Source organism: Mustela nivalis (assembly GCF_964662115.1).
Source record: "Mustela nivalis genome assembly, chromosome: 11".
Taxonomy (NCBI): domain Eukaryota; kingdom Metazoa; phylum Chordata; class Mammalia; order Carnivora; family Mustelidae; genus Mustela; species Mustela nivalis.
The window spans coordinates 75261206-75289191 of NC_139030.1; the positions used below are offsets into that span (position 1 = coordinate 75261206).

General features: G+C 44.3%; 1 protein-coding gene across 3 annotated transcripts; it reads right to left on the minus strand.

Moving 5' to 3' along the window:
• Positions 1-6: 6 nt before the first annotated feature.
• Positions 7-27981, minus strand: COPS7B (COP9 signalosome subunit 7B). Of its 3 annotated transcripts, XM_082690665.1 has the most exons (8): positions 27819-27970; positions 23292-23588; positions 21436-21613; positions 16008-16083; positions 12882-12970; positions 10386-10588; positions 7552-7657; positions 7-1242 (listed from the first exon to the last, which is right to left on the minus strand). In XM_082690665.1, exons 3-8 carry the CDS (start codon positions 21595-21597, stop codon positions 1084-1086), a joined length of 795 nt encoding a protein of 264 aa, XP_082546791.1. In that variant the 5' UTR covers positions 21598-21613; positions 23292-23588; positions 27819-27970; the 3' UTR covers positions 7-1083. The 3 variants fall into 3 exon arrangements, with proteins under 3 accessions (XP_082546791.1, XP_082546792.1, XP_082546793.1); XM_082690666.1 differs by lacking the exon at positions 23292-23588 and having other exon boundaries at positions 27774-27975; XM_082690667.1 differs by lacking the exons at positions 21436-21613; positions 23292-23588 and having other exon boundaries at positions 27774-27981.
• Positions 27982-27986: the final 5 nt, after the last annotated feature.

A 27986-nucleotide genomic window follows, 5' to 3' on the forward strand; every position in this document is an offset into this window, starting at 1 on the left:
AAAGGGGAAAAAAGCATGTTGAAATGTATTAGAATCAGAACCTGTACAAAAAAAAAAAAAAAATTAAAATATAACCTGAAACTGTTCAAGTTCAGAAAGGCTAGTCAAGTCCTTTTCTCTTGCCAGGAGAATGCCATCATCAGAGGGCTCTGGGTCATCAGCCAAGGAGGGGTGGAAAGAGAGACAGAAGCAGCAGCAGGTCCTTCACCAGACAGAGGGCCCTCGGCACTACCATCCCCAGCTTGGACGTCACTGGGAGGGACAAAAAATCTCGGGAGAGCAAGTGTCGGCAGACGGTCCCTGGCAGCAGCTGGGACCTTCACACTGAAAACCAGTCTGAGGAGTCAGGCGGCAGCAGGAAGCATGACCAGCAAAGAACACCAAACCAGAAGAAACTTCTGCCACCCAACAGACCCGTAGCTCCCTCCACTGGTGCTCACATACCAGAGGTTAGTCAACCCAGTGCTCCCAACTAATGAGAGATTGGAGCTGGGCTTAAGAGGCTGAAAACCCGCAGGTTTAGTAAACATAGCCCAGCATCACATCCCTCCGTGGCCTGATTGGAGCTGCCAACAAGGGGTAAGGCAGGAGAGGGAAAAGAAAGCATCTGATACCCGGCTAGAGGTCACCTGCACCAGTGTGGGCCTGTGGTACTTGGGGCTGGAGAAGGCAGACGCTCCTCCCCAGAGAGAAGCCTCCTTCACCGTCATCCCTGTGGGCCGGCTGAAGCTGCCTCCGGCTTATGACCAGCCTGACAAAATGACATGGAGCAAAAGAAAAACTGGGAGGGAGACAGCCCTTAAACAAAGACAAGAACCTCCTGGAGGGAAGCTGGGCAGTGTCTGACCCTGTTGGGATGGCATCAGTGGAGCCCCTGAGTCTGAAGGAACAACTGGGGGAGGAGAGGGTGGGTGAGGAAAGGATTAACGGTTCTTCTGGAACAGTACCAACAGGGTGGGAGGCGCTGGTGAGGGGACGGGCAGGTCTGGAACTCACTGAAGGTAGAGAGGGGAGGAAATAGGCCCTCGGTGTCCCCTCCCCACCTGACCCAGGCCTGGTGAGTGCCAGCTGCCCCAGCCGGCCCTAGTGGCGGCTGGAGACCAGACCTTTCACTTTGGACATCTTCTTGGTGGGTTGCCTCTGCTCAGCGTGAGGAGGACACTCCCGTTCAGCCAACTGTTGCTCCATCTCTTGAGCCGAGGAGGAGGCGGTGGCTTTGAGTGTCTTCTTAATGTTGGTAACCTGGAGGGAGACACGGAATCAGTGTGCTCAGCCTGTAAGTGCCGAAAACTCATTGAAACTTGTTCGCACCATACTGGGGCCACCCAGGGAAGGAACCAGAATCCTCTATAAGAAAATCAGTGATTATCTTTAGAAAGTCAGATGAGGAGAAGCAAGCAGGGACTACTCATAGAAGACACATGGAAATGAGTTTAGCAAAAAATGGAACTAACACTTCCTTGGCTGAAAAGAGGGACTAAGCGAGTGGAAGTGGACCATCGGGCAAAGAGGTACCACACAGCAGGTGAGAGAAAGCACTGGTTCAAATGGCCTTAGAAACAGAAAGGGGGTCTTAACAACACTATAGTCAGTTAACCACTGTTCATGTATGAAACTAAAAATATTTTCACAGGCACTTTGGGAATACAGCTGCATGAGCTTTCTTGAATAAACAACCAGAGGATGGACTTCAGCCAACCAAGTGATAAATGATGAAAACACACTACCAGGACTGGCAAAACAGGATTACACTGGTCTTCGGCACACGTTTCTTTACTTAACAAAGGAGGGCTCAAAATTACTGAAGCAACTTCTGAACACTTTCCATATTCCACACATCCTTGGTATCATCTGTGTACTGTTATGAATGTTTTACAATTTTCTTAAATTAGTTCCCAGCTTGCTTTTCATTCACGTACAGTGCTGCCAAGAACAGTCTTCTATGTTTACCTGTTTGTACTCTTGTGAACAGCTCTGGAAGACATATTCCTAGAAGTGAGCTTCCCAGATCGTAGCATTGGCATGTTTTACATTTTAACAACTACTGCTCTCCTGCCTTTTGAAAAGAGATCACTTCGTCTTGTACTTCTACTAGCTGTGCCCTCTTGTGCCTGTTTACACACACATTCCCTAACACCAGTTCTAAAGAATCTTTTATGCTTTTGTCCCTCAGCCAGCTGAGAAGAAGAAAAGAGGTAAGAAAAGCATTGGAAAAAGTGGAGGTAAAGGTGTTTCCCCAGTTTGATGACCCCCATATTCTCTGTGAAGCAGGGAGTCTATAAAGAAGAGAGCTGTCATCCCTTCCTGATCAAAACTCTTCAAAGTGTAGGGATAGAGGGCACATACCTCAATATCATCAAAGCCATCTATGAAAAACCCACCGCAAATATCATTCTCAATGGAGAAAAACTGAAAGCTTTTCCGCTAAGGTCAGGAACACGGCAGGGATGTCCATTATCACCACTGCTATTCAACATAGTACTAGAGGTCCTAGCCTCAGCAATCAGACAACAAAAGGAAATTAAAGGCATCCAAATCGGCAAAGAAGAAGTCAAATTATCACTCTTCGCAGATGATATGATACTATATGTGGAAAACCCAAAAGACTCCACTCCAAAACTGCTAGAACTTGTACAGGAATTCAGTAAAGTGTCAGGATATAAAATCAATGCACAGTAATCAGTTGCATTTCTCTACACCAATAGCAAGACAGAAGAAAGGGAAATTAAGGAGTCAATCCCATTTACAATTGCACCCAAAACCATAAGATACCTAGGAATAAAACTAACCAAAGAGACACAGAATCTATACTCAGAAAACTATAAAGTACTCATGAAAGAAATTGAGGAAGACACAAAGAAATGGAAAAATGTTCCATGCTCCTGGATTGGAAGAATAAATATTGTGAAAATGTCTATGTTACCTAAAGCAATCTACACATTTAATGCAATTCCTATCAAAGTACCATCCATCTTTTTCAAAGAAATGGAACAAATAATTCTAAAATTTATATGGAACCAGGAAAGACCTCGAATAGCTAAAGGGATATTGAAAAAGAAAGCCAACGTTGGTGGCATCACAATCCCGGACTTCAAGCTCTATTACAAAGCTGTCATCATCAAGACAGCATGGTACTGGCACAAAAACAGACCCATAGATCAATGGAACAGAATAGAGAGCCCAGAAATAGACTCTCAACTCTATGGTCAACTAATCTTTGACAAAGCAGGAAAGAATGTCCAATGGAAAAAAGACAGCCTCTTCAATAAATGGTGCTGGGAAAATTGGACAGCCACATGCAGAAAAATGAAATTGGACCATTTCCTTACACCACACACAAAAATAGACTCAAAATGGATGAAGGACCTCAATGTGCGAAAGGAATCCATCAAAATCCTTGAGGAGAACACAGGCAGCAGCCTCTTCGACCTCAGCCGCAGCAACATCTTCCTAGGAACAACGCAAAAGGCAAGGGAAGCAAGGGCAAAAATGAACTATTGGGATTTCATCAAGATCAAAAGCTTTTGCACAGCAAAGGAAACAGTTAACAAAATCAAAAGACAACTGACAGAATGGGAGAAGATATTTGCAAACGACATATCAGATAAAGGACTAGTGTCCAGAATCTATAAAGAACTTAGCAAACTCAACACCCAAAGAACAAATAATCCAATCAAGAAATGGGCAGAGGACATGAACAGACATTTCTGCAAAGAAGACATCCAGATGGCCAACAGACACATGAAAAAGTGCTCCATATCACTCGGCATCAGGGAAATACAAATCAAAACCACAATGAGATATCACCTCACACCAGTCAGAATGGCTAAAATCAACAAGTCAGGAAATGACAGATGCTGGCAAGGATGCGGAGAAAGGGGAACCCTCCTACACTGTTGGTGGGAATGCAAGCTGGTGCAACCTCTCTGGAAAACAGCATGGAGGTTCCTCAAAATGTTGAAAATAGAACTGCCCTATGACCCAGCAATTGCACTATTGGGTATTTACCCTAAAGATACAAACATAGTGATCCAAAGGGGCACGTGTACTCGAATGTTTATAGCAGCAATGTCCACAATAGCCAAACTATGGAAAGAACCTAGATGTCCATCAACAGATGAATGGATCAAGAAGATGTGGTATATATACACAATGGAATACTATGCAGCCATCAAAAGAAATGAAATCTTGCCATTTGCGACAACATGGATGGAACTAGAGCGTATCATGCTTAGCGAAATAAGTCAAGCGGAGAAAGACAACTATCATATGATCTCCCTGATATGAGGAAGTGGTGATGCAACATGGGGGCTTAAGTGGGTACGAGAAGAATAAATGAAAGAAGATGGGATTGGGAGGGAGACAAACCATAAGTGACTCTTAATCTCACAAAACAAACTGAGGGTTGCTGGGGGGAGGGGGTTTGGGAGAAGGGGGTGGTATTATGGACATTGGGGAGGGTATGTGTTTTGGTGAGTGCTGTGAAGTGTGTAAACCTGGTGATTCACAGACCTGTACCCCTGGGGATAAAAATATATGTTTATAAAAAATAAAAAATCATATTAAAAATAAAGAAAGAAAGAAAGAAGAGAGCTGTCTATAAAAGAAAGGGAATCGTCAGGGTCAAAAGTTCTCAGCAGTCAGAATATCAGGAGCTTGGGTGAGAAGCAGGTCTAATACAGATAAGAAACAGTGCTGTGACTGAGGCCAACACCAGGTTCCTGGAAGAGATCTATCATCTGCAAAATGAGCCTTGACTAGATTAAAGCCCAACTTTTATTTAGGTTTGTGTTGTCATTTTGTGGTATAGGAACAGCCATGCCCTAAACTGCTGTCCTCTCCATCAGTACTATACCCTTCCTGAAAGGAGCATCAACAGAGGACTACAGACTGGGACACTGAATACAGAGGGCATCCTTAGTCAAGCGTGGCTTCACCCAGTGTCCCTTTCAGTCCAAGACACGCCATCTTGGGGCGCCTGAATGGCTCAGGTGGCTGAACGTCTGCCTTTGGCTGAGGTCATGATCTCAGGATCCCGGGATCAAGCACTGAGTCGTTGGGCTTCCTGCTCAGCAAGGAATCTGCTTCCCCCTCTCCCTCTGTCCCTTTGTTCTTGGTAGATTCGTTTTCAAGTCTACAAACAGCCTTCTATGCACCTCTGTTGGGGAATGATCAGCATCCGACATTAACTACCCAGATTATACATTTACTTAATGGAAAATGGACAAGGCACTGGGTTTTGACCACGTTCCCTCTCTTCTCATACTGGTCTGTTCCAGGTTTTCTAGAAGACTGTCAAGACAGTAGATTGTTGGGGTGCCTGCGTGGCTCAGTGGACTAAAGCCTCTGCCTTTGGCTCAGGTCATGATCCCAGGATCTGAGATCAAGTCCCACATGGGGCTCTCTGCTCAGCGGGGAGCCTGCTGCCTCTTCTCTCTCTCTGCCTGCCTCTCCACCTACTTGTGATTTCTGTCAAATAAATAAAATATTTTAAAAAAAAAAAAAAAAGACAGTAGATTGTTTTAACTGGTGGAGGAGGTGGCCTTGGTCTTTTCCTCAACTTTCTCTCAAATTTAACCAGATTATTACCGCCACCTGGTGGCAGCATCAGGCTCTGCCGGCAGAGCAACCACAGCTGCGGTTTTTCAACAGTGGGCCTCTGAGAGCAAACGCATGTGCACTGGCTCTCTCTTTCTTTGTAATAACTGTAACTTAAGAGCCTACACTGTTCTCTAAGTATTGGTCATGCCTCACCACTAGCCAATGCCTTCTTTCAACAGATGCCATTTGTCATGGAAATGAACCTGAACAATTCAAAATTCTGTAATTAACGCATTCATTTTTGCTAGTGAGCACAATCCAAGCCCACCACCTACCACACAATTAGCAACAGTCTGGGCACAGCAGGGCTGCCAGCGGCCATCAGGCTCCTCTCGGGCTACCAACCAGGTTAAGACGGTTTGCTTCATACAGGCTACCCCAGGTTCGCGGGCACATCTCACCCCCAAACTTCACTTGTTTCCACGGTTTAACTTATAGGGAAGAATCAGTGGATGAGAGAGAGTGGTTAGCACTTTCTACTCTGCTCAGACATCAATCCCAGCTAAGAGAAGAGACCACAATATTCAAGACAAGGATTACACAGCTTATTAGAGAAGCAGCAGGCTTACTAATACTAATTGTATTTGTCATTGGCTTGTGCTAAATTAAATGTAGTTCAGACTTCTTTGGCTAGAAGTAGGGTTAAAAATTAAACAATGCCCTGAACATTCAGACTTGGTATGTACATATATGTATGTAGGGGTATGTGTGTACCCAAAATAAATGTGTTCTAGTTGATGAAAAGTGGAGTTGAGCAATCCACAGGCACACAGGGTGTACCAGAAAATACACAGTACAACAAACAACTTGAGCACCTACTGTGGGTTAGGCACCCACTGTGACAAGGAGCTGTCTTACAAAGACAAGTAAGGTTTTATTCTCAAGGAGTACATATAACAGGGTAAGGGAAATCCTTAAATTCCACAAATCCCCCTTTGGAAGGCACATCTACATCTTATGTTTCTTTTTTATTAAAGATTTTATTTATTTATTTTGTAAGACAGAGAGAGCACAAGCAGGGGAAGCAACAGGCAGAGCAGGAAGAGGGAGAAGCAGACTCCCTGCTAAGCAAGGACCACCCCCCCCACCCCTACCCCCAACGTGGGACTCGATCCCAGGGTCCTGGGATCATGATCTTAGCTGAAGGCAGGCACTTAACCAACTGAGCCACCCAGGCATCCCTTTTCTTAGGTTTCTTAACATAACTCTGGGTCCCATTTTGCCATACTCCTGGATACACGACTTAGAAACTTATTAAATACCATGAACATTTCAAGCTCCATCACACTAGAAAAGGACTTCCAATGCCACAATTTTTAGTTTATTGCTCTAAATTCCGAGGTTGCTCCACAAGTGCCAAGGCCATAGGCACACGAGCTCCCATTAACCCAAAGGCAAGAGCCTGTGTTCTGAGATGTTAATGTGTCCAGAACAACCAGGTGTTACTAAAACCATAATCATACACTTTCTTCACTTGCATCTCATCTGCCAAATGTTTTCCCTTCCTTCCTCAACATGAAATTTCATGCATGTTAACAGGTTGTAATATCCATGTGTAGCTTCAAGAGTAAAATGCATAGTGCACCTACCACACAGTTTCAGAAGCAGAGCGGAACCAGGGCCTCAAAGCCCGATATGCCTTTACCCTGCTGCACCCCTTCCTCCACCCTTTCATCCATCTTTAAGACTCACCCCCAAATTAGTTTCTTTTGCTCTACAGCTGAGAAGTACATGTGTACCATGGAGTGACAACATTCTCTGCTCTCTGAGCCTATTCACCCTATGCAACCAGGAATCAGAAAGGAGCACGAAAAGCAGGGACCACGTCATCCACATCTGTACCCCACTAGCCCAGTGCTTGTTTGTTGGTGGCTGGTGCACCTATACCAAGAATCACAAAATCAGCAAACAGGGATCCCTGGAGCAGGTAAGAGATGTCCTCTTCCTTACCTCTGCCTCTACCTGCTGCTGAGTTCGGCTGTGGTTCTCCTTGTACTGGTTGGCTCGCAGAACTTGCTGCTCGATGCCTAGCAGAACTGCTTCACAGCCATCGCACCTACAACAGAGATAACCAGCCGTGAGCCACAGAAAGGCCTGGGAGCTCTCCTCCAGTCTCCAAAACCTCTGTCTCCAACTCCTGATAAGGACTTTCTTTAACACCCTGTCTGCCAAGGAAGGCTCTTGCCCTTCACTCTTCCCAAGACCAGTATTTCTGATGATACAGGGCACACAGTTTCCTAGAACACAGCTTGAATGTCAACTTTTATATCCCATGAGAAAGGTTTACAGAATGTACCCCACTAAGGGAATTAAAACAGATCTTACAGGTGGCATGGATTCACCACTTTTCTCAACGGAAAAAATGATATTCTAAAAGCAACCTATTTTATTTTTTTTAACATTTTTAAAATTTTACTTATTTGACAGAAAACGAGCAGGGAAAGCAGCAGAGGAAGGAGAAGGCGGCTCCCCACTGAGCAGGAAGCAGGAAGTGTGGGGCTTAATCCCAGGACCCCGGTGATCATTACCAGAGCCAAAGGCAGACACTTAACTGACTGAGCCACACGGGTACCCCTAAAAGCATCCTATTTTAAATACTGGCCCTTTTCTCAGAAGTTTGTTACTTCCGGGACGCCTAGGTGGCTTCATCAGTTGAGCATCTGGCTCTTGATTTCTTTTTTTTTTTTAAGATTTTATTTATTTGAGACAGAGAGCACAAACAAGGAGAAGGGTCAGGAGAAGGGTCAGAGAGAAGGGGAAAAGCAGACTCCCCGCTGAGCAGGGAACCCAATGCAGGGCTAGATTCCAGGACCCTGAGATCATGACCTGAGCTGAAAGCAGACACCTAACAGACTGTGCAACCCAGGCATCCCCCGGTTCTTGATTTAGGCTCAGGTCATGTTCTGAGGTCACAGGATTGAGCCCTGCATGGAGCTCCACGCTTAATGCAGAGTCTGTTTGTCCCTCTACCTCTGGTCCCCTCTCTGCTCCTCTCTAAAATAAATGAATAAAATTGTTTAAAAAAAAAAAAACAAAGTTTGTTACTTCCTAATTGTCATTCCCCTCAATACTTCATTTCCCCACTTTTATTTTGAAAATGTTAAAAGCTAAAAAAAGAGTTTAAAGAATGGTACAATGCAGGGCGCCTGGGTGGCTCAGTGGGTTAAGCCGCTGCCTTCGGCTCAGGTCATGATCTCAGGGTTCTGGGATCGAGTCCCGCATCGGGCTCTCTGCTCAGCAGGGAGCCTGCTTCCCTCCCTCTCTCTCTCTGCCTGCCTCTCTGTCTACTTGTGATCTCTCTCTGTCAAATAAATAAATAAAATCTTTAAAAAAAAAAAAAAAAAAGAAGAGTACAATGAATACATTTACCCTCTACCTCAATCCAGTGAAGCAAGGCAACTATGGGCATGAAAACAGCATCAGTCATCTAAAAGATGGAGTAAGGCAGCCGCCACAGTAGGATGGGAGGCCGAGATTTGCATGCTAGGGCACTTCCCTCGAGGGGTGTTTTCTAAGTTTATTTTCTATTTATTCTGACTGAACACTTTTATAATCTTTTGAAAGTTCCTGCCTGTGTCAGATGTTGTAAAGGGAAGGTGCTTGGGGCCACACTTGGGACAGAACCTGGGGTAAGGGTTGGACAGCACATGCCCTGCGGTCCAACAGCAGCTGAAGTGAGGGAAACTTGGATGGGTCTGGACAGGGGGGTCAGGGAGTCAAAGATGGGCCACTCATACCTGAAATGTTTGAGTCTATTTTATTTTCTTAAGTTTTTATTTATTTGACAGAGAGAGAAAGCAAGAGAGGGAACACAAGCAGGGGCAGTGGGAGAGGGAGAAGCAGGCTTCCCACTAAGCAGGGAGCCCAAAGTGGGGCTCGATCCCAGGGCCCTAGGATCATGACCTGAGCCGAAGGCAGATGCTGAACGACTGAGCCATGCAGGTACCCCTGCAAATGCCTCTTTATGTAACACTTCCAAGATGTGGGCAGCACCTGTATCCAGCTCCCTAACCATCTGCATACAACTTGCCTGCTCTGCTTCATGATTTCCAACACCATGTGCCTGCCTGGGGACATGCTCTCCTCACCTCCAACTAGGCCCTAACCCTGCCCTCCTTTAAAACTCACCTAAAACCCCTCCTCCAAATAGGCCCATCTGGCTTTATAATAAACTCCAAATCATTTTTATAGCTCCATAACAAATCCTTGGAGAATGTCCAAAGCTCTTGCAAACATTAAATTCCATTAAAATAGACAACATGCAAAAAAAAAAATAAATAAAACAGAAAACATGCAAATGTCCCACTTCTTTTTATATACCAGAATATTATCATCAAATAGTCTGTGTGTGTGCGTCTGTGTTCCCATTTCAGATAACCCACTCCTTGTCTTCACTATCCCTCACGTTTTACCAATACTAGCACAAAGTTACTGACACTGAACGTGGGTTCTCATATCCACGGAATCTAAGCAACACTAACTTCCTGAGCTTGGTCAGACTCAGAGGCTGAGTGTGCAAAGCACTGGATCTGTGTCACATGGCTAGGCTTCAGAGGCTCCACCTGCCAAGCCTGCTATTAAATAGCCCCCTGCAGGAATTCCTGTGGCTGCACAGCTCTGGCCCCCAATGCAGCCCCACTCCCTGGCTTAGTGTCCTAAGGCTCCAGCCGCCACGCAGCCCCAGCTGATAATGGGAGACAACAGTTCCTGAAGCAGAGGCACAAAGGGCATGCCATATGTCCCCTTCCCTAATGAGAGGTGACCCCTCCTTTTTTCAGCCTCACCATTCATGCAAGGTCTTGACAATATTATTGATATCCTTCTTTCGGATGTCACGGCCAATGCAGAAATCCACTTCCAGCAGCTGGTTTCGCTGGTCCAGCTTCCCCTGGATGATGTCAGTGTAGACAGCCTCAATGATGAGGTCTTCTAGTTCCCGGAGATTCCGCATCTCCAGGTCCTTCAGCAGCACAGAGTAGGGGATACACTGCAGATAAAGCCATGCGGTATTTATAAAAACCATTGACAAGGGCTAAGGAAAACACAGGTGTACACCTGTCTCAGGGATTTGGGAACTGCAGCCTGATGGTTAATTATTAGTATCTATGGCAACGAGACTTAGATAAATGTGACTCCTGGACTTCACCCAGCCTTTAACTTTCATATTGTGAAGCACTCTTAGAAAATGTTGCAGAGGGACACCTGGGTGGCTCAGTTGGTTAAGCATCTGCCTTCAGTTCAGGTCATGATTCCAGCGTCCTGGCATCAAGTCTCACACTGGGCTCCTTGCTCAGTGGGGAGCCTGCTTCTCCTCCTGCCTGCTGCTGCCCCCACTGCTTTGCATGTGCAGTGTCTCTCTGACAAATAAATAAATAAATCTTTAAAAAAAAAAAAAAAAGTGTCCCAGAGAAGAATAGAAAATACTCAGTGTGTGCCACTGTGCCACCTTCTGGAAGCTTGGAGACATGACATAAAATGCCAGATCATCAAACTCTGAACAATTTCAGACACTGGAGAGGAGAACCGGCTGCCTGCTCAAGAGTGCACAAGCAACAGATTTGCAGACTAACATATCCACCTACTGGTGGCCAGTGGGTACTGCCAGCTCAGGGGTCATCCTAAAGTTTACCTCTGTTTTCTCTGACTCTTGCAACCAGTGTCAATTCCCCAACAATAGTCCCTTACTGGGTTATATAAACATTCTGCATTTATCCAAGACAAATGTATATCTAGATATCCAGTTTTCTGGACACACCAATTCTAGTTTGGAAGTTAACACAGCCATCAAATCTCAAAAACAGACAGGAGGAAGAGATATACAAACAAGAGATTAACAGTTAACATATCTAGAGGGGTCTTCTATGACTAAAGGTTTGAAACCCAGAGATGTGGATGGGCTTATAATGACAGGTTATAAAAATAAGGAAGAGGGTGCCTGGGTGGCTCAGTGGGTTAAGCCGCTGCCTTCGGCTCAGGTCATGATCCCAGGGTCCTGGGATCGAGCCCCGCATGGGGCTCTCTGCTCAGCAGAGAGCCTGCTTCCTCTCTCTCTCTCTCTCTCTGCATGCCTCTCTGCCTGTTTGTGATCTCTCTCTGTCAAATAAATAAATAAAATCTTTAAAAAAAAAAAAAATAAGGAAGAAAGTTACTCCTACTCTTTGCTACACTTGGGAAGTTCATGATCAGGCCAAAAAAAAAAAAAAAAAAAAGGAGGTTAGGTCCTCCTTTCCTAAGAAAACAGGCCTCCTACCCGAAATGCCAGACTGAGAATCAGAAATCTGGCATCAGACCAGGGAAATGGTCTCAGCAACTGAAACGGCAATGCAAAAACAAACCCCCATCTCTCAAGCTCAGTCACAGAGGGGGATGCAAAGGGCAAACTTCTTCCAGTGGCGAAGACCCTCAAAAACTTGGGACAGTTATGCCAGGATTGGGCAGAGAACCAAAATCAACTATAAATTAATCAAATCTGGCTCTTCTTTGTTAATGGCTAGGAGAACCTGACTGCAAGGCCTCTTCTAAATCAAGTTGGGCAGAGAACTCAGATACAATGGAGTGGTTATTTTACAGAAGATTAGCATCTAGAGATGGCATATGGGTGCCTGGGTGACTCAGTGGGTTAAGCCTCTGCCTTCGGCTCGAGTCGTGATGCGAGGGTCCTGGGATCAAGCCCCGCATTGGGCTCTCTGCTCAGCGGGGAGCCTGCTTTCCCCTCTCCCTCTGCCTGCCTCTCTGCCTGCTTGTGATCTCTAATAAATAAATAAAATCTTTAAAAAAAAAATTAAGATAGCATACAAGGCAAAAGTCCTAATTAAGATAATTAAGCTTGATAATCCTCAGAAGAAGGCAGCATATTAAAAATCTAGTTCTCAGGAAGTCCAACAGAGCAAGTTTTTCCTCCAGACCAGATTCACAGTGCACTAAGCAACAGATGAAGGGGCTAACTTGCCTTGAGATGCCCCCATTTGAAAATTACCTATCTTGAAACGGCAGTCTCCCTTTGGTATGGCAAAATGTTCACACCCAGTGAGTCACCACAACATGCCAGAACTGAGACCTGTGATTCACAAGGTCTCCTGGGCAGACTTTTCCTGAAAGAAATGGTGAATACTTATCTACACTATTTTAATTGTTATCTTTATCTCTGTTACCCTTTGCCAAGCCGATTTTATGCATTCATGGTATGACTACTGTACAACAGCTGGGAGCTCACGCGCCAATGCCAATGCAACACCTGCCTGAGGGTGAGGAGCAAGAGAGGAAGAGGTTCGGCACTGTACCTTCATTCTCGATGCCAAGCTCACGATGGTAAGGTGTTTCAGCTTGTTCTGCTGAGCTGTGCTCAGTTCTGGCAGGCTCTCCTTGTTGGCTGCTCAGTCCCACCCACCACAAAAATCAAGACACAAAATAAAATTAGAATTGCTTTATGGACTAAGCTCACCAACTCCCCACACCAAATCTACTATTGATTCACTGTTATGACTCTGCACTTATTCATGAAGCAAATGTTCCACAAGCAACTCCTGTCTTCTCCAGAAGACCACGTACTCCTGAAGAGCCAGGCATAAATGCACAAACGATAAGACAATCACCCGAATGGAATACTATCTGTGCCCTGTGTGACATTCAACCAAGGTCAGCATGTCTTCACTGGCAATCTGTTATATGCTATGCTGGGTTTTAAGTGATTCAGGGAAGTTAAGGATAGATAAGATGGGCCTTGTCAGACCACCAGACTTGTGAAACCCAAGGGCCTTGGACTTGCCCTCAGTCTTACAATTGGGTATTTCAACAGCTTCAGATGGAAGACAGAACCATTGGAAGAAAGGTACAAACTACTAGGAGAGAACAAGAGGCTGAGGGGGAGGGAAGAAGGAGAGAAAAGGAAAAAAAAAAAAAAAGAAAGGGAGAGTACAAGTGAGCGGGATCATCTTGGGAAGGACAGAAAAGAAAAAGAAAGATGGAGTTTGAGATGAGCCTTAAAGAATGGGCAAAACTGTAGTAATACCAGTAGTGATGGGGTGCCTGGACGTCTCAGTCGTTAAGCATCTACCTTTGGCTTGGGTCATGGTCCTGGGGTCCCGGAATCAAGCCTCGCATTGGGCTCCCTGCTTAGCAGGAAGCCTGTTTCTCCCTCTCCCACTCCCCCTCCTTGTGTTCCCTCTCTCACTATCTCTCTCGTCAAATAAATAAATAAAATATTTAAAGAAAAAAAAAAACAGTAGTGATAGTGAGAGTAATGGCAGCAGCCGCAGGGCACATATACACACATACCCAGTCAGTCCTCACAGCAACCTCCCAAGAAAGATCCCAAATGCCTTCAATTCCTTAGCCATAATCTTGGATTCCAAAAAGGTGAATCCAAGCTGTCTTTTTCTTGGGCGTGCTGCTGAAATTCATCTGGTGGCAATTCCTGACCTCAGTGAAGCAAGCTTTTAAACCCACTTGTTGTACAACTTCATTTGTTTAGTTCCAAACTGTGAATGCAACTAAATACTGGATACAGGTGCTGTCCACATCTTGGAAGTGTTACATAAAAAGGCATATGCAGGGGCGCCTGGGTGGCTCTGTCTGCCTGCAGCTCAAGAATGATCCCAGGGTCCTGGGATCGAGTCCTGCATCAGGCTACCTGCTCAGCAAGGCATCTACTACTCCCTGTCTCTCTCACTCCCCTCCTCATGCTCTTTCTCTCTCTTGCTCTCTCAAATAAATAAATAAAATCTTAAAAAAAAAAAAAACAAAAAAACACAGGGACGCCTGGGTGGCTCAGTTGGTTAAGCAGCTGCCTTCAGCTCAGATCATGATCCTGGCATCCTGGGATTGAGTCCCTCATCAGGCTCCTTGCTTCTCCCTCTGCCTCTGCCTGCCACTCCATCTGCCTGTGATTGCTCTCACTCCTCTCTCTCTCTGACAAATAAATAAAATCTTTAAAAAAAAAAAAAAAAAACAGAATGTTAAGAAATAAAATCTTAAAAAAAAAAAAAGGATATACATCATATTACCTCTTTAAAATCCCCAAAATCCTAAATTCTGAAGCATCTAGCCCAAGGAGGGCAGGTAAATGATTGTGGACCTCTATTATTACCCCCATCTGACAGATAAGGAAACTGGGGTAGAGATCATTTAATTTGCCAAAGGACCCATAAGTAGAGGAAGTGGAGCTACAATATAATTCAAGCAGTCTGGTTCCAGAGTCTGGGCAATATTGTCCCTTTAGTGAGGATGGAAACGAAGACACACTCATTGGAACAAAGCAAAGGTCAGGATAAACTAACACATGGCAAACTGTCTAGATGATATAGCACAGGGTAGGTACAAGTGACCAGGAGGAAAGAAAGGGAAAAAGAAGTCTGGGATATAGTAGGGAAGGCCCTGAGTCATACCATTAAAGTAAACTAAGAGGCCTTTGTCATATCAACAAAAACTAGGGAAGCCAAACAAAAAAGGGCTTAGGTGGAAGGTAAGTTACTGTTGAGAAGTGCATTCACCTTATTCCTGATACTTAAGATCCTAATACAAAATGACTTATACGACCAAGGTCCCGGCTGGCTCAGTCAGTGGAAAGTGTGACATTTGATCTTGGGGTCATGAATTTGAGCCCCATTTTGGGTGTGGAGATTACTTAAAAATAAAATCTCTTAAAGAAAAAAAAAAAACTCTAAAAAAAAAAAAGGGAAAAAGAAAAGGAAAAAAAGATTCAAATGACCTACAAAAGAGAATGGGCCAAATATGGAGTTTTAGATTATAAAATGTTAAAAATGACTAGAAAGACTCTCTCTCTGCCTGCCTCTCTACTTGTCATCTCTCTCTGTCAAATAAATAAATAAAATCTTAAAAAAAAAATGACTAGAAAGATGTAAAATATGAAAAAATGCCTATGAAGTACATGAAAAAAAAACACATTATCGTATACAAACTAAATGACACCTACATAACAGAAAACACAAGGGGCAAAAGTCCAGCACCATAATGCTAACAGTAGTTTAATAGTGATCAACTGCAAGTGACTTTGTGTCCTATTTTCCAAATCTTCTTCAATATAGTGACATTATTCTGATAATATTCAAAATACTTGAGTACTTTACAGGTGGGTATTCTGACACTTCACAACATTCCAAGTGTTCTACAAACACCAGTCCTTAAGAATCTCATCTGGAAAATAAGGACTATATTTACCCATAAGCATAAACATAGTCCCTCTTTTACTCACAGAGAAAAATAAAGGGTGAGAAGATAAAGACCTCACGCAAGGTTACCTACAATGCAGAGTAAAGTGGGAAACAGCCAGGTAAGAAAGTTCCCACCCCATGCTTATATTCCAGACCCTAGTGATTCTCATGGAGGCAGTATGTCCAAACAGAGTGACATAATTAAGAAAAGTCTTTGGAAGATCTTAACCAACTCACCTATGTAATCTGGGTATGTTCCATAGGCAAAGAGGTTCAGCAACTGCAAATATGCAGCATTAGCTCCTTCCGCAAGCTGAGGAGGGAAAAAAACCAACAACAGTTCATAGACCAAGCTGTCTACCAGTCACTGCAGTGTTCAAGCAAAGGGTGACAGTCATGTGCCATGGCTGACTGTTTCACTAGATGGTCCTTGAGGTCCCGTCCAACTCTGTTCTTTGGAAAAAATAAGTAAGATTTATTTAATTTTAAATTTAACTTTTCTCCCTCAGGAACACATGTTTTACATTCCACACAGCATGCCTAAGCAACTGCTTTTGACACACACACACAGACACACACAGCAATGAGTACTGGGAGCAGTTCAGGTTTTCTTGGAATTTCCATGCCATTAAGATAAAGACTGGAGGGATGCCTGGGTGGCTCAGTTGGTTGAGCAGCTGCCTTTGGCTCAGTCATGATCCCAGCGTCCTGGGATCGAGTCCCACATCGGACTCCATGCTCTGCAGGGAGCCTGCTTCTCCCTCTGACTCTGCCTGCCACTCTGTCTCTGCTCGCTCTTGCTCTCTCTCTCTCTCTGACAAATAAATAAATAAAATCTTAAAAAAAAAAAAAAAAAAAAAAAAAAGATAAAGACTGGAGAGGCACCTGGGTAGCTCAATCGGTTAAGCATCTGACTCTTTTTTTTTTCTTTTTTTTTTTATTTGACAGACAGAGATCACAAGTAGGCAGAGAGGCAGGCAGAGAGAGAGGGGAAGCAGGCTCCCTGCTTAGCAGAGAACCTGATGTGGGACTCAATCCCAGGACCCCGGGATCATGACGCCAGCTGAAGGCAGAGGCTTAACCCACTGAGCCACCCAGGCACCCAAGCATCTGACTCTTGATTTCCACTCAGGTCATGATCTCAGGGTCTTGGGATCAAGCCCCACATTGGACTCCAAGCTTAGCGAACGGTCTGCTTGAGGATTCTCTCTCCCTCTGCCCCTTAACCCCCCTAAAATAAATAAATCAATCGTAAAACAAAACAAAAAAACGAAGACTGGAGCAGCCCTGTCTACACAACCGGGTTGACAGGTACAAGTAACAAGCCACTATCAGTCCACACTGAATGAAGTGTAGGGTAGGTTCCAAATCATTTCAGAACTATGTGAATAGTAATTCTCAACAGTAGTGAGTGCTGGGAAAGATTAGCACAGCATAAAGTGTGACAGAACAGTCCATGTGGGACTGGAAACCACAGTATCAAGCAGTCCCAAATAAAAATGTTCATTAAAATTACTTAGACCTTAAAAAAAAATTACTTATTCCTCCCTAATGTGAATGACGAAGAGCCATCTGCAGAAGTAAAACAGACACAGATACTCTTCTGCCTGGAGCCGCTCTGCTCTGTTGGCAGTACTTAACTGGGTGTTTCTTTTACTCACAAATATGTACCCACTGCTCCTTTAATTTATCAAACTCCGTAAAGCAGTACTACCAAGGAAGTACTCTGTGGACACCAATAATACTACTACTTAATTTAAACCATCTTTTAAAAAAAGTTTCCAAGGGGCACCTAGGTGGCTCAGTCAGTTAAGCATCTGAATCCTGATTTCAGCTAAGGTCATGATCTCGGGTCATGAGATCAAACCCCACATAAGGCTCCACGCTGGGCAAAGAGCCCGCTTAAGATTCTTTCCCTCTCCCTCCACCCCACTCCACCCCCACTCTCTAAAATAAATAAATTTTTAAAATATTTTATTTATTTATTTGACAGAAAGAGATCAATCACAAGTAGGCAGAGAGGCAAGGCAGAGAGAGAGGGGGAAACAGGCTCCCCACTGAGCAGAAAGCCCGAAGTGGGGCTCAATCCCAGAACCCTGAGATTATGACCTGAGCCAAAGGCAGAATCTTAACCACTGAGCCACCCAGGTGCCCCTAAATAAATAAATCTTAAAAAAAAAAAAGTTCCCAAGAACTACAATCATCTTAGACCACTGAAAAGCAACTAGGGTTTCCAGCTCACACATGGAAAAAACAGATATGGCGAGAGAGTGGTGATTTGCTCAGCACCCCCATTGAGAATTCTGGCTTCCTACTAACCCAGTCTACCTTCTCAGGTTGTAAGAACCTCTTGAGGTCTTGAAATCTAGCCCCTACTTTTCAGACAGATAATTACAAAACTAATCCTAAAGGACTATTTTCTTTACAGCAGATACTCCACAACTTCTTCCACTGGCCTAAATCAATGTCTTTCTATTTTAATTTTCATCCATCTCCTCTCAGCCCATCTTTCACAGTTACGAAACAACTACTTGGCATATTCATTCAGATTTTTTTATGAACCTGAAGGAACTTATTACCCCTTTGTCATCTCTTCTGTTGAAAAAATAATGAGCCATCAAGCCATAAAAAGACTTAGAGAAAATTTAAATGCATATCACTAAGTAAAAGAAGCCAATCTGAAATGGCTATATACTGTACAATTCCAACTATATGACATTCTGGAAAAGTCAAAACTAGGAAGAGGGTAGTCAGATCAATGGTTGCCAGGGATTAAGAGGGGAAGGAGGGATGAATAGGTGGAACACAAAGGATTCATAGGGCAGTAAAGCTACTCTGTATGATACTTTAATGGTGGACACATGTCATTGTACATTTAGCCACACCCACAGAATGTACAACACCAAGAGTGACCCCTAATGTAAATTATGGTCTTTGGGTGATAACAATGTGTCAGTGTAGGTCCCACACTGGAGGGGGGATATGGGTAATGGGGGAGGCTATCCATGTATGAGGGCAGGATATACTGGAAATCTCTGTACTTCCCTCTCAATTTGCTGTGAATCTAAAACTGCTCTAAAGGGGTACCTGGGTAGCTCAGTGGGTTAAGCCTCTGTCTTTAGCTCTGGTGATGACCTCAGGGTCTTGGGATCCAGCCCCGAGTAGGGCTCTCTGCTCAGCAGGGAGCCTGTTTCCCACCCACCCCCAACCTGCCTCTCTGCGTACTTGTGAGCTCTCTCTCTGTCAAATAAATAATAACCTTTAAAAAAATGAAAAATAGGGGCGCCTGGATGGCTCAGTGGGTTAAAGCCTCTGCCTTCGGCTCAGGTCATGATCTCAGGGTCCTGGGATCGAGCCCCGCATCGGGCTCTCTGCTCAGTGGAGAGCCTGCTTCCTCCTCTCTCTCTTTGCCTACTTGTCATCTCTCTCTGTCAAATAAATAAATAAAATCTTTAAAAAATAATAATAATAAACATTAAAATTAAAAAATGAAAAACAAAAAAATAAAACTGCTCTAAAAAGAAAGTCTGTTTAAAAATAATAAAGCTAGGGGTGCCTGGGTGGCTCAGTGTGTTAAACCACTGCCTTCGGCTCAGGTCATGATCTCAGGGTCCTGGGATCAAGTCCCGCATCGGGCTCTCTGCTCAGCAGGGAGCCTGCTTCCCTTCCTCTCTCTCTGCCTGCCTCTCTGCCTACTTGTGATCTCTCTCTGTCAAATAAATAAATAAAATCTTTAAAAATAATAATAATAAAGCTAGGGCACCTAGGTGGCTCAGTGGGTTAAAGCCTCTGCCTTCGGCTCAGGTCATGGTCCCAGGGTCCTGGGATCGAGGCCAGCATCGGGTTCTCTGCTCAGCAGGGAGCCTGCTTCCCTTCCTCTCTCTCTGCCTGCCTCTGTGCCTACTTGTGATCTCTGTCAAATAAATAAAAAATCTTAAAAAATAATAATAATAATAATAATAAAGCTAGTTTTAAAAAAATTTCCTCAGGATTTCTTTTACATCTCTGGTAAATTAAATTTTTACTAAAAGCCTACTATGTGTCAGACTACATATTAAGCACTAAGAAAACAATGGGGAGCACAACAGACCTTACCCTTACAGAGCTTACAGTCTAATAAGCAAGGCTGACATTAAATAAAAATTCATGGGGTATCTGGGTGGCTCGGTCAATTAAACATCCAGGTCTTGACTTTGGCTCAAGCCATGAGCTCAAGGTTGTGAGACTGAGCCTGGGTGTGGAGCACACTTAACATTCTCTCTCTCCACAGCCCCCTCTTAAAAAAAAAAAAAAAAAAATCACAATTAGAACATAAAAGTGGCTCTTTCTGTCTCTGTTTTTTACAGGAAGCCAAAATGACGCCAGGTCAGCGATGGATGGTCATGGGGAACTGCTCTAGTTTCCTAATCAAGAGGAAGAAGATGTACAGCAGTGAGTCCCAAAACCCGAAGGTCCACACCTCTGCCACCAGGTGCTGATTCACAAGGTTGTGGACATGGAGCCAACAACTGACGGCAAAGGTGTCCTCAAGGTCACAAAGTGAAGAACCAGCCAGCAAAAGTCAGTCACTTCCTCGATGTGGGCCACCATTGACACCAACGCCCAGGCCACCCTCAGCAGCATGGTGCACACAATCCGTGAGAACGAGCACCGCACTCATCTGCATGTGGCAGCCGCCCCCAGAGCTAGCACCACCCCAGGCAGCCAGAGAGAAGCTGTGACAGGAGAGTGGAAGCTGACCCACCCTCCAACTTCGGAGCACAATCCCCAAAGCAGTAAAAATGCCACCAGACTTTTCAATCAATATAAAAGTATGAATCAATAAATGTAAAAGCATCCAAAGTGAGAAGCAGATGTTGAAAAGTACAAGATGCTTTACATCTCTTCATTCAAACTAATCGTTCTTCACCAACCTTCTCATTTTTTTTATAATTTTTAAAAAATTTTTTATAGGGCGCCTGGGTGGCTCAGTGGGTTAAGCTGCTGCCTTCGGCTCAGGTCATGATCTCAGGGTCCTGGGATCGAGGCCTGCATCGGGCTCTCTGCTCAGCAGGGAGCCTGCTTCCCTCTCTCTCTCTTTGCCTGCCTCTCTGCCTACTTGTGATCTCTGTCTGTCAAATAAATAAATAAAATCTTTAAAAAAAAAAATTTTTTTTTATAAACATATAATGCATTATTAGCCCCAGAGGTACAGGTCTGTGAATTGCCACAACCTTCTCATTTTTAAGGCACAACAACCACAACTAGACACCCCCAGTTTCAATAACAAGAAATCAAAAATAGAAGCAAACAAAGCAAAAGGGACTACTTTCCAGCTTTTCGTGTTTTCACATATTACACAAATGCCTGAAACTACCTCTGTTAAGTATCAGCTATGCTTATGCTCCACTTTTCTTATTTATCAGGTTCAAGGGGATTTTTCCCCTATCTTTCAAATTATTAGTAACCCAATCTAATTTTACCACAAGTTGAAATGAAAATATTGACCAGGAACCTAAAACATCATCCTTGCTCTCTTTCCCTCTTCCCGGCCAATTCCCATCCCTCCCTGAACAGCGCCCCTCACAGGTCCACAATGCTTCAGCACCGAAATTCCCTGGAATCCTGGAGAATCACAGGAAGGTTTAGAACAAAGACAGGGAAACTGTTCGGAAACTGCTCTTACCTCCTGAACATTGGCCAGCTCCAGCAGTTCTCCAAAGACATATACTCCAGGAGCCTCCAACACTTGGCTTATGAGAGCAGTGAGGGCTGAGCCACTGGTACCTTTGGCTAGTAAAATAAACTGTTCCAGGAGATTACTTGAGGGTTTCTGTTCACCTGCCATTCTCTGGCCTTGAGATCTGTCCAAAAGAAAAGTGTTTCAGCCATTCTTCCTTCTCCTTTGCAAAGTCTATGCTTATTTAATGCCAGATCAGACATCAGAATACTTTAACTTTATAGTATCCAAAAAAGAAAAACAGTCCAGATGCTATAACCACTTTGTGAGATGGGCAGGGTTCCACCTAGAGTTAAAGGAATTGTGTCCTTGCTCAGAGGTTGAAACACTTAAGAAAAGCCACTTCATCCCCATGTGGCAGTCTTCCAATACCAGCACTTTTTAAGCCCTTAAACCTCACTAGACCCAAAGAAACACATAGGAGTTTCTCAGTAGCTCTTCTATATTTATCTCACTTACAGATTGTAGTTAAGAAACAGAGAATTTTGCCCATACACAGAGAAAGGAGATATAAGCAATTGCAATCAGTTACAGCTTACAGTATGTTATTTGAATCCCACCTACAGCCGATACAAATAAGGAAAACCGCAAAAAGACATTAAAGATGTTTTGTTTAATCAAAGAAGTCATTTAAGCCTAAATGACTTAGGGAGAAAATCCTAATGAAAGATAAGCAACATAATCAAATTAAGAAAATACATGCTGTCTAAGTCCTTGAGGAAACTCCCCTTATTTGACCTCCTATAGCTATGTGATTTTACCAAACAGGACTTCAGAATTTGTACAAAATCTCAAGAAAATAATAAAATGATCTGAGAAAACAATGCCATCCTGAAGACATGAGGGGCCGAGGGTCCCTCAATTCTATAATCCACTTACATGCTGAGTGTATGGGAATACACCCTGCAGACCTACTCTGCAGGAGTCCTGTGTAAGAAAAGACTACTCCACCAACAACACATTTGGGGGCACTGTGACAAAAAGAAGAGGAGGCAGAGTAAAGTGAAGAAGAGAATAATTCGAACGATAGTTTGGTGCAAGAGAAACCAAGTTTTCCTGTGGAGGCAGGCATACAGAGCAGCAGTCCTTCCACAGTATGAAAGAAACAAGCATGTCGCCTCACATAGGTTACATAAGAATGTCTTGTCCGAAACAGAAAAAGCGAAGCGCTAGGGAAGAAAAGTTGCTGAGGAAGGAAGGGGTAAGAGGAGAGAGACAGGATAAGACGGGAGAGAGGGGGTGGAACGAAAACCTCCCCTCCAAGCTGACACGTGTGGAGATGAATGGAAGTACCTGGGGTGAAGAGGGAGAAATGGACAGAAATTCTGGTCCCTTTAAAGGAAAAAAAAAAAAAAAAAAAAAGGAAAGAAAAAAGAGAGGGAAAAAAAAAAATCTCGGCCTAAGGCGCAAAGCCTGTAGGAGCAAAGAGTAAGGAAGCGTTGAGAGTCCCTTTTTTCTGAAGTGGGAGGGCCACAGGCTGCGGCATGGGACACAGGGGAGCTGAATTCGCGTCTTGCGGGGCGCTATTTTGATGCACAGCAGAGGGGCAAAGAGGCAGCCTCTGGGGGTGGGAAAGCGAGAAAAACCTCAGTTGAGGAACTGAGGGTTGCAGGCTGGGGTGTACTTTAAGGCCAGCGGCATTCTCCAGGCAGGGCCGCGGGTGTGGAGTGAGGAGCCGCGGGGCACGCTCCCCGGGGCGGGGCCGGCTCGGTGGGGCCGCGGGCATTCCTGGAGACTGGCGCTAAGCCAGACTGCTGAGACAAGCTTGGCGCGCCGGGCCCCGCCCTCTCGCCGACCCCTACCTGCCCTCGCCGCCTCTCCGTCCTCTCGGTCGCTGACTCGGCCTCCCGGCGCCAGTCCGCAGGTTGTCAAGCGTCCATGATCGGCCCGGCGTCCGACGCTTTTCTGCCTCCGCCGACCCGTTGGCCTTGCGGCTCCCCCGGAAGCCTCCCGCCGCTGCACTCGAGTTCCGCCCACACTAAGTTCCCCCCGCGGCGTTGGCAGCCTCAGACCTCCAGGGCTGCCTGGGCCTGGGAGAGACAGTCCGTGGTGGGTCGGTCCGAGGTGTGTCGTAGCCCAGGAACCAGGTGGAGAGGAGCCTGAAGATAGGAATGGAGTCTAGGCAGTGCGCGCGCCCAAACCATCGCCATCACCCTCACCATCCTGGGCCCGAAATACACTGCTTTGGTTGAGCTTTACCTCTCAGGAGCTCCCTACGGCAGCTGTAGGATAGCTGCGGCTATCCTGGGATACAAAGACATATTAAGTGTAATATCAACTCCCGTTTATTGAGCGTTTTCCCATGTGCCAGGTGTGTCACTGTCTCGTTGAATTACCATAACTCTAAGCTTAAAAATCTAAAAGCTGGTTAAGTGGCAAGGTCGTCTTTGGACCCCGGGCTATGGGAAGCCAAGACCATATTCGTGACCTCTGTTCAGAAAACGTCTTTAAATAACAAAGAGATGGTTTGAGCCAACAATGGTTCTGTGAGCAAAATGACATCCGTGGCTCTCCTGGAAGAAGGCGAAGGAATGCTACACAGCTTAACAATTAAGCTGGTTCCTTTAAAGTACACACCAGAGACTTTTGGGTCTTAAAGACAAGGAAAAGGGTTCTATTTGCTTTTAGTGAATCTGAGTGCAGATATCAGACAAATGCAAAGGAGCCTAGCACCAACCCACTGGTTTATTAAAAAACTGTCTCGTTCTAATTTCTATGTTGTAGAAGATTATATAAAGAGAAGAGAAGGTTCTTCCCCTCAAAAAGCTTCATTGTGGGGGCGCCTGGCTGGCTCAGTTGATAGAGCATGAGACTTTCAATCTCCAGTCGTGAGTTCAAGTCCCATATTGGATATGGAGCATACTTCTGAAAAAGGGGGAAAAACAAGCTTTCATGTGTTAAGTGCTATGAGGGAGATATGAAAACACTTTGGAAGCACAGAAGAGAGTATGTATGTTGGGGAAGAGAAAACTGGCATCTTCTAGGCAAAAGGGGGAAGAAAGGACAGCAGACCATAGCATAGAGGCTTACTCCATGTAGCAATATACTAATGCAGAAAAGAAACCCAGAGTGTCTGGAACCCAAGGTTCAGGGATGAGAAGCAAGGGCTGCAGACCTGGAGTCAGGTCATCAAGAGTCTTGTAAACCACATGCAAAGCACTACACCCAGTAAAAACCTTAGTACAGTGAAATTTCTGCCTGGGAGAGCACACGGCCCCTGAGAGAGACAGACCTGTCTGGCTATGACAGACAGTTGCCAGTACAACATACACAGTATGACAGCACAGTACCCCAGTGCTACAGATAATGGCTCCCCTGCCTGTGCTCTGAGAAGAGGTGATTTAAGGCACAGTTCTGGAGGAGATGAGGCTTGAGTTGAGCATGGAAGATGAGCAAGCAAATCACAAAAAGTGTAAGCATATAAAGGAGTTTTTATTTTATCTTAAGGGCATTGGGGAGCTACTGGGGCTTTCAACCTGTAGAGAAGCGTGAATAATTGGCACTTTAAAATGATCACACTAGCTGCTATTGGACTGGATATTGAAAGAGCTGGAGGCAGGGAAACTCTAGGTGATTGATACAGTATAGATAAGAGGTGTGAGATCCTGAACCAAGGCAGTGGCAGTTGCGCATGAAAAAGAAGGGACATTGTTGGAGACATTTAGACTATAGATCTATCCCAACTAGGTGACCAGTTGAAGGCAGGAATAGGGAAAGAGGATATCACCCAGGATTATGGCTACGTAGGCCAGAGCTGTCTTGGAGGCGGTGTTAAGTGAATGGGACTGCAGAGGAGAAAAAGCAAATCTGGTGGTGGAGGGAAGACAACTAAGTTCTGTTTGAGTTCATAAATATTCTGGTAGTGCCTCCACTTCCTTCAGAAAAATGTCCAGACTGTGAAAACCCTTCTCAGTATGCTTCCCTCCTATCTTTCCAGCTTCGTCTTGCCCCACCCTCTTACAGTCCGAATTGCAGGCCTTCCCATGCCCAACACAAATTGCACCTTCCCTCTCTGACACAGGGGCCTATGTTCAACCTTGCTCCCTCTTCTTTCTTTTGCAATGCTCTTCCCTCCTATTTGCCTGTTAAAAATCCTACCAAGCCTGTAGGCAAAGATTTCTTAAATTTAATGCAAAAAAGCACTAATCATAAAAGAAAACACTGAACTATTGTACTACATTAAAATTAAGAATTTCTGTTTATTGAAAGACATCAGTGCGAGACTAAAAAGGCAAGCCACAGACTTGGAAAAGATATCTGTGAAGGTTGTATCAAAGAATTCCAAACCCAAACTTTATAAAGAACTACAGATCAGTAAGAATAAGATGACAAAAATGAAAAGTGGGCAAAAGACTTGAACAAGCACTTCACAAAAGAGGACACTGAAAGAGTCAAAAAGCATATGGAAAGGTGCTCAACACCAGAGACAATGTAAAAAAAAACTATTAATAAGATAACACATTTAGGGGCACCTGGGTGGCTCAGTGGGTTAAGCCTCTGCCTTGGGGTCAGGTCATGATCTAAGGGTGCTGGTACTGGTATTTGAGCCCCACATCTGCTCAGCGGGGTGCCTGCTTCCCCATCTCTCTGCCTGCTGCTCTGCTTACTTGTGATCTCTCTCTCCCTGTCAAATAAATAAATAAAATCTTAAAAAAAAAATACCACATTTAGCCAAAATACCTCAGTTATAAAGACTTGTAAGACCCTGTTTTGACAAGACTAAGACTCATCTAGAATTTTCTTATATTGCTGGTGAAGGCTAACATTGGCAATATCTACTACTATTGCTGATCATATGCAAACTGTACAAGCCAGCTACTCCTCTCCTAGAAATGAGTGCAGAGTCTGAAAAAAGAAACCTGTAAGTACACGCACTGCAGCTTTGTTAACAAAAGCCCAAAACTGATAACTGATAACCTAAATACCCATCAACAAACTAGACAAATATTGCTAGATACCTATGACATAATACTAGTAAGCAATTAAAAAAAAAGTTACTGTTCCATACAACATGGACGAATCTCACAAAAACAAGTGATAAACAAAAAAAGCCAGACTCCCAGTGTACTTACTGTATGATTACATTTAAATGAAATTCACGACAAAACTGATTTATGGTAATAGCAGTCAGAAGAGTGGTTATCAGGATGAGAGGATGCAGTGCAGATTGGGAAGGGGCACAGGAGTGCTGAAGTGTTCTATATCTTAATTTAGGGGGTGGTGAACACAGGTGTATACGTATAGAAAAGCAGTGCCCTTCCTGCATATGTCATACCTCATTAACAAAAATTTTTAAGATAAAATTTTATCTTAAAAATTTAAGATAAATTTTTTTAACAGAAAAAAAAAATCCACCCATCCTTCAAATTCAAATGCCCCCTCCTCCATCAGTTTTGTCAGCTGGAATTAATCTTTCCATCAGAACCTCTGTGGCATTCTGATGACCTTTCCCTTATGACATTTATTGCATCTTCTGTTGAATCTCAGCAGACTTTCCTTTTTTCCCTAACTAGATGGTTATCTTCCTAATGACAGTGACAATGCCTTTCACCCTTTACCGGAAACCTGAAAAGGTTCTTTGTTGAATTATAATGGAAGGAAAAATTGGGTGGTTGCCTAGATGGGTGAAAGGGGGATGGGAAGAGGAAGGAAAGCCTAGTAAAAGAGATAGGAAATGTCCAAGCAAACCCTCGCCTACACGATTTTACCTAGTTCCTAAAATCACATTAAATGTCACCTTGAGCAACAAACAAAGAACAGATCAAACCACTAAGTTCTTCCTAGATTGAAAATAAATAAACATCACACTCCTTCCCTTGCAAGAAACCACCAAATGAATGCTTGCCTAACCTCTGGGTGTTTCAACCTGGATGGGGAAACTTCACCAAGGAGAATAATCACATAGCCATGTTGCTAAAAATATCGCCACCTTAATGTGGTGTAAACAGCGCAGACTGCGGGTCAGGAGACTTAGAGCCGAATTCTAACTCTTCCCCAACTTGCTGTAACCGGTGGACAATCTCTTCACCTCTCTGGGCCTCAGTTTCCTCGTATGTAAAACGAGGAGTTGGATTGGCAAATTCTCTTAATAACCCTTCCGGTATGGATATTCTAAGTATACAATCGCTCTCTCTCCCAGTCCAACACAGGAGCACACCAGAAATCCCTGCAAAACAAGTCGAAGGCGCCCCAGACCAACAAACAAGCACGATCTGAAAGAGTCATTTTGTCATATTATCTTCCACGGTTTAATCAGTGTTTTTGTTTGTTGTTTGCAGCCTTACCATGATTTGCAGGAGATTTCTGAGTTCCATGTAAACAGATGTTACCTCTCTGTGGGCTGTCATCCTCTTCTGAGAGTTAAGGGGGTCTTCCCGCCCAGTTTCAAGTCTCGGAATTCAGAAACCCCCGAAGCTGAGGGAGGGTTTACGAATTTGCGCACACTGCGCGGCACACTGGAGTCTAAGTTACAGAGGAACAGGCTGCAGGGAGTGCTG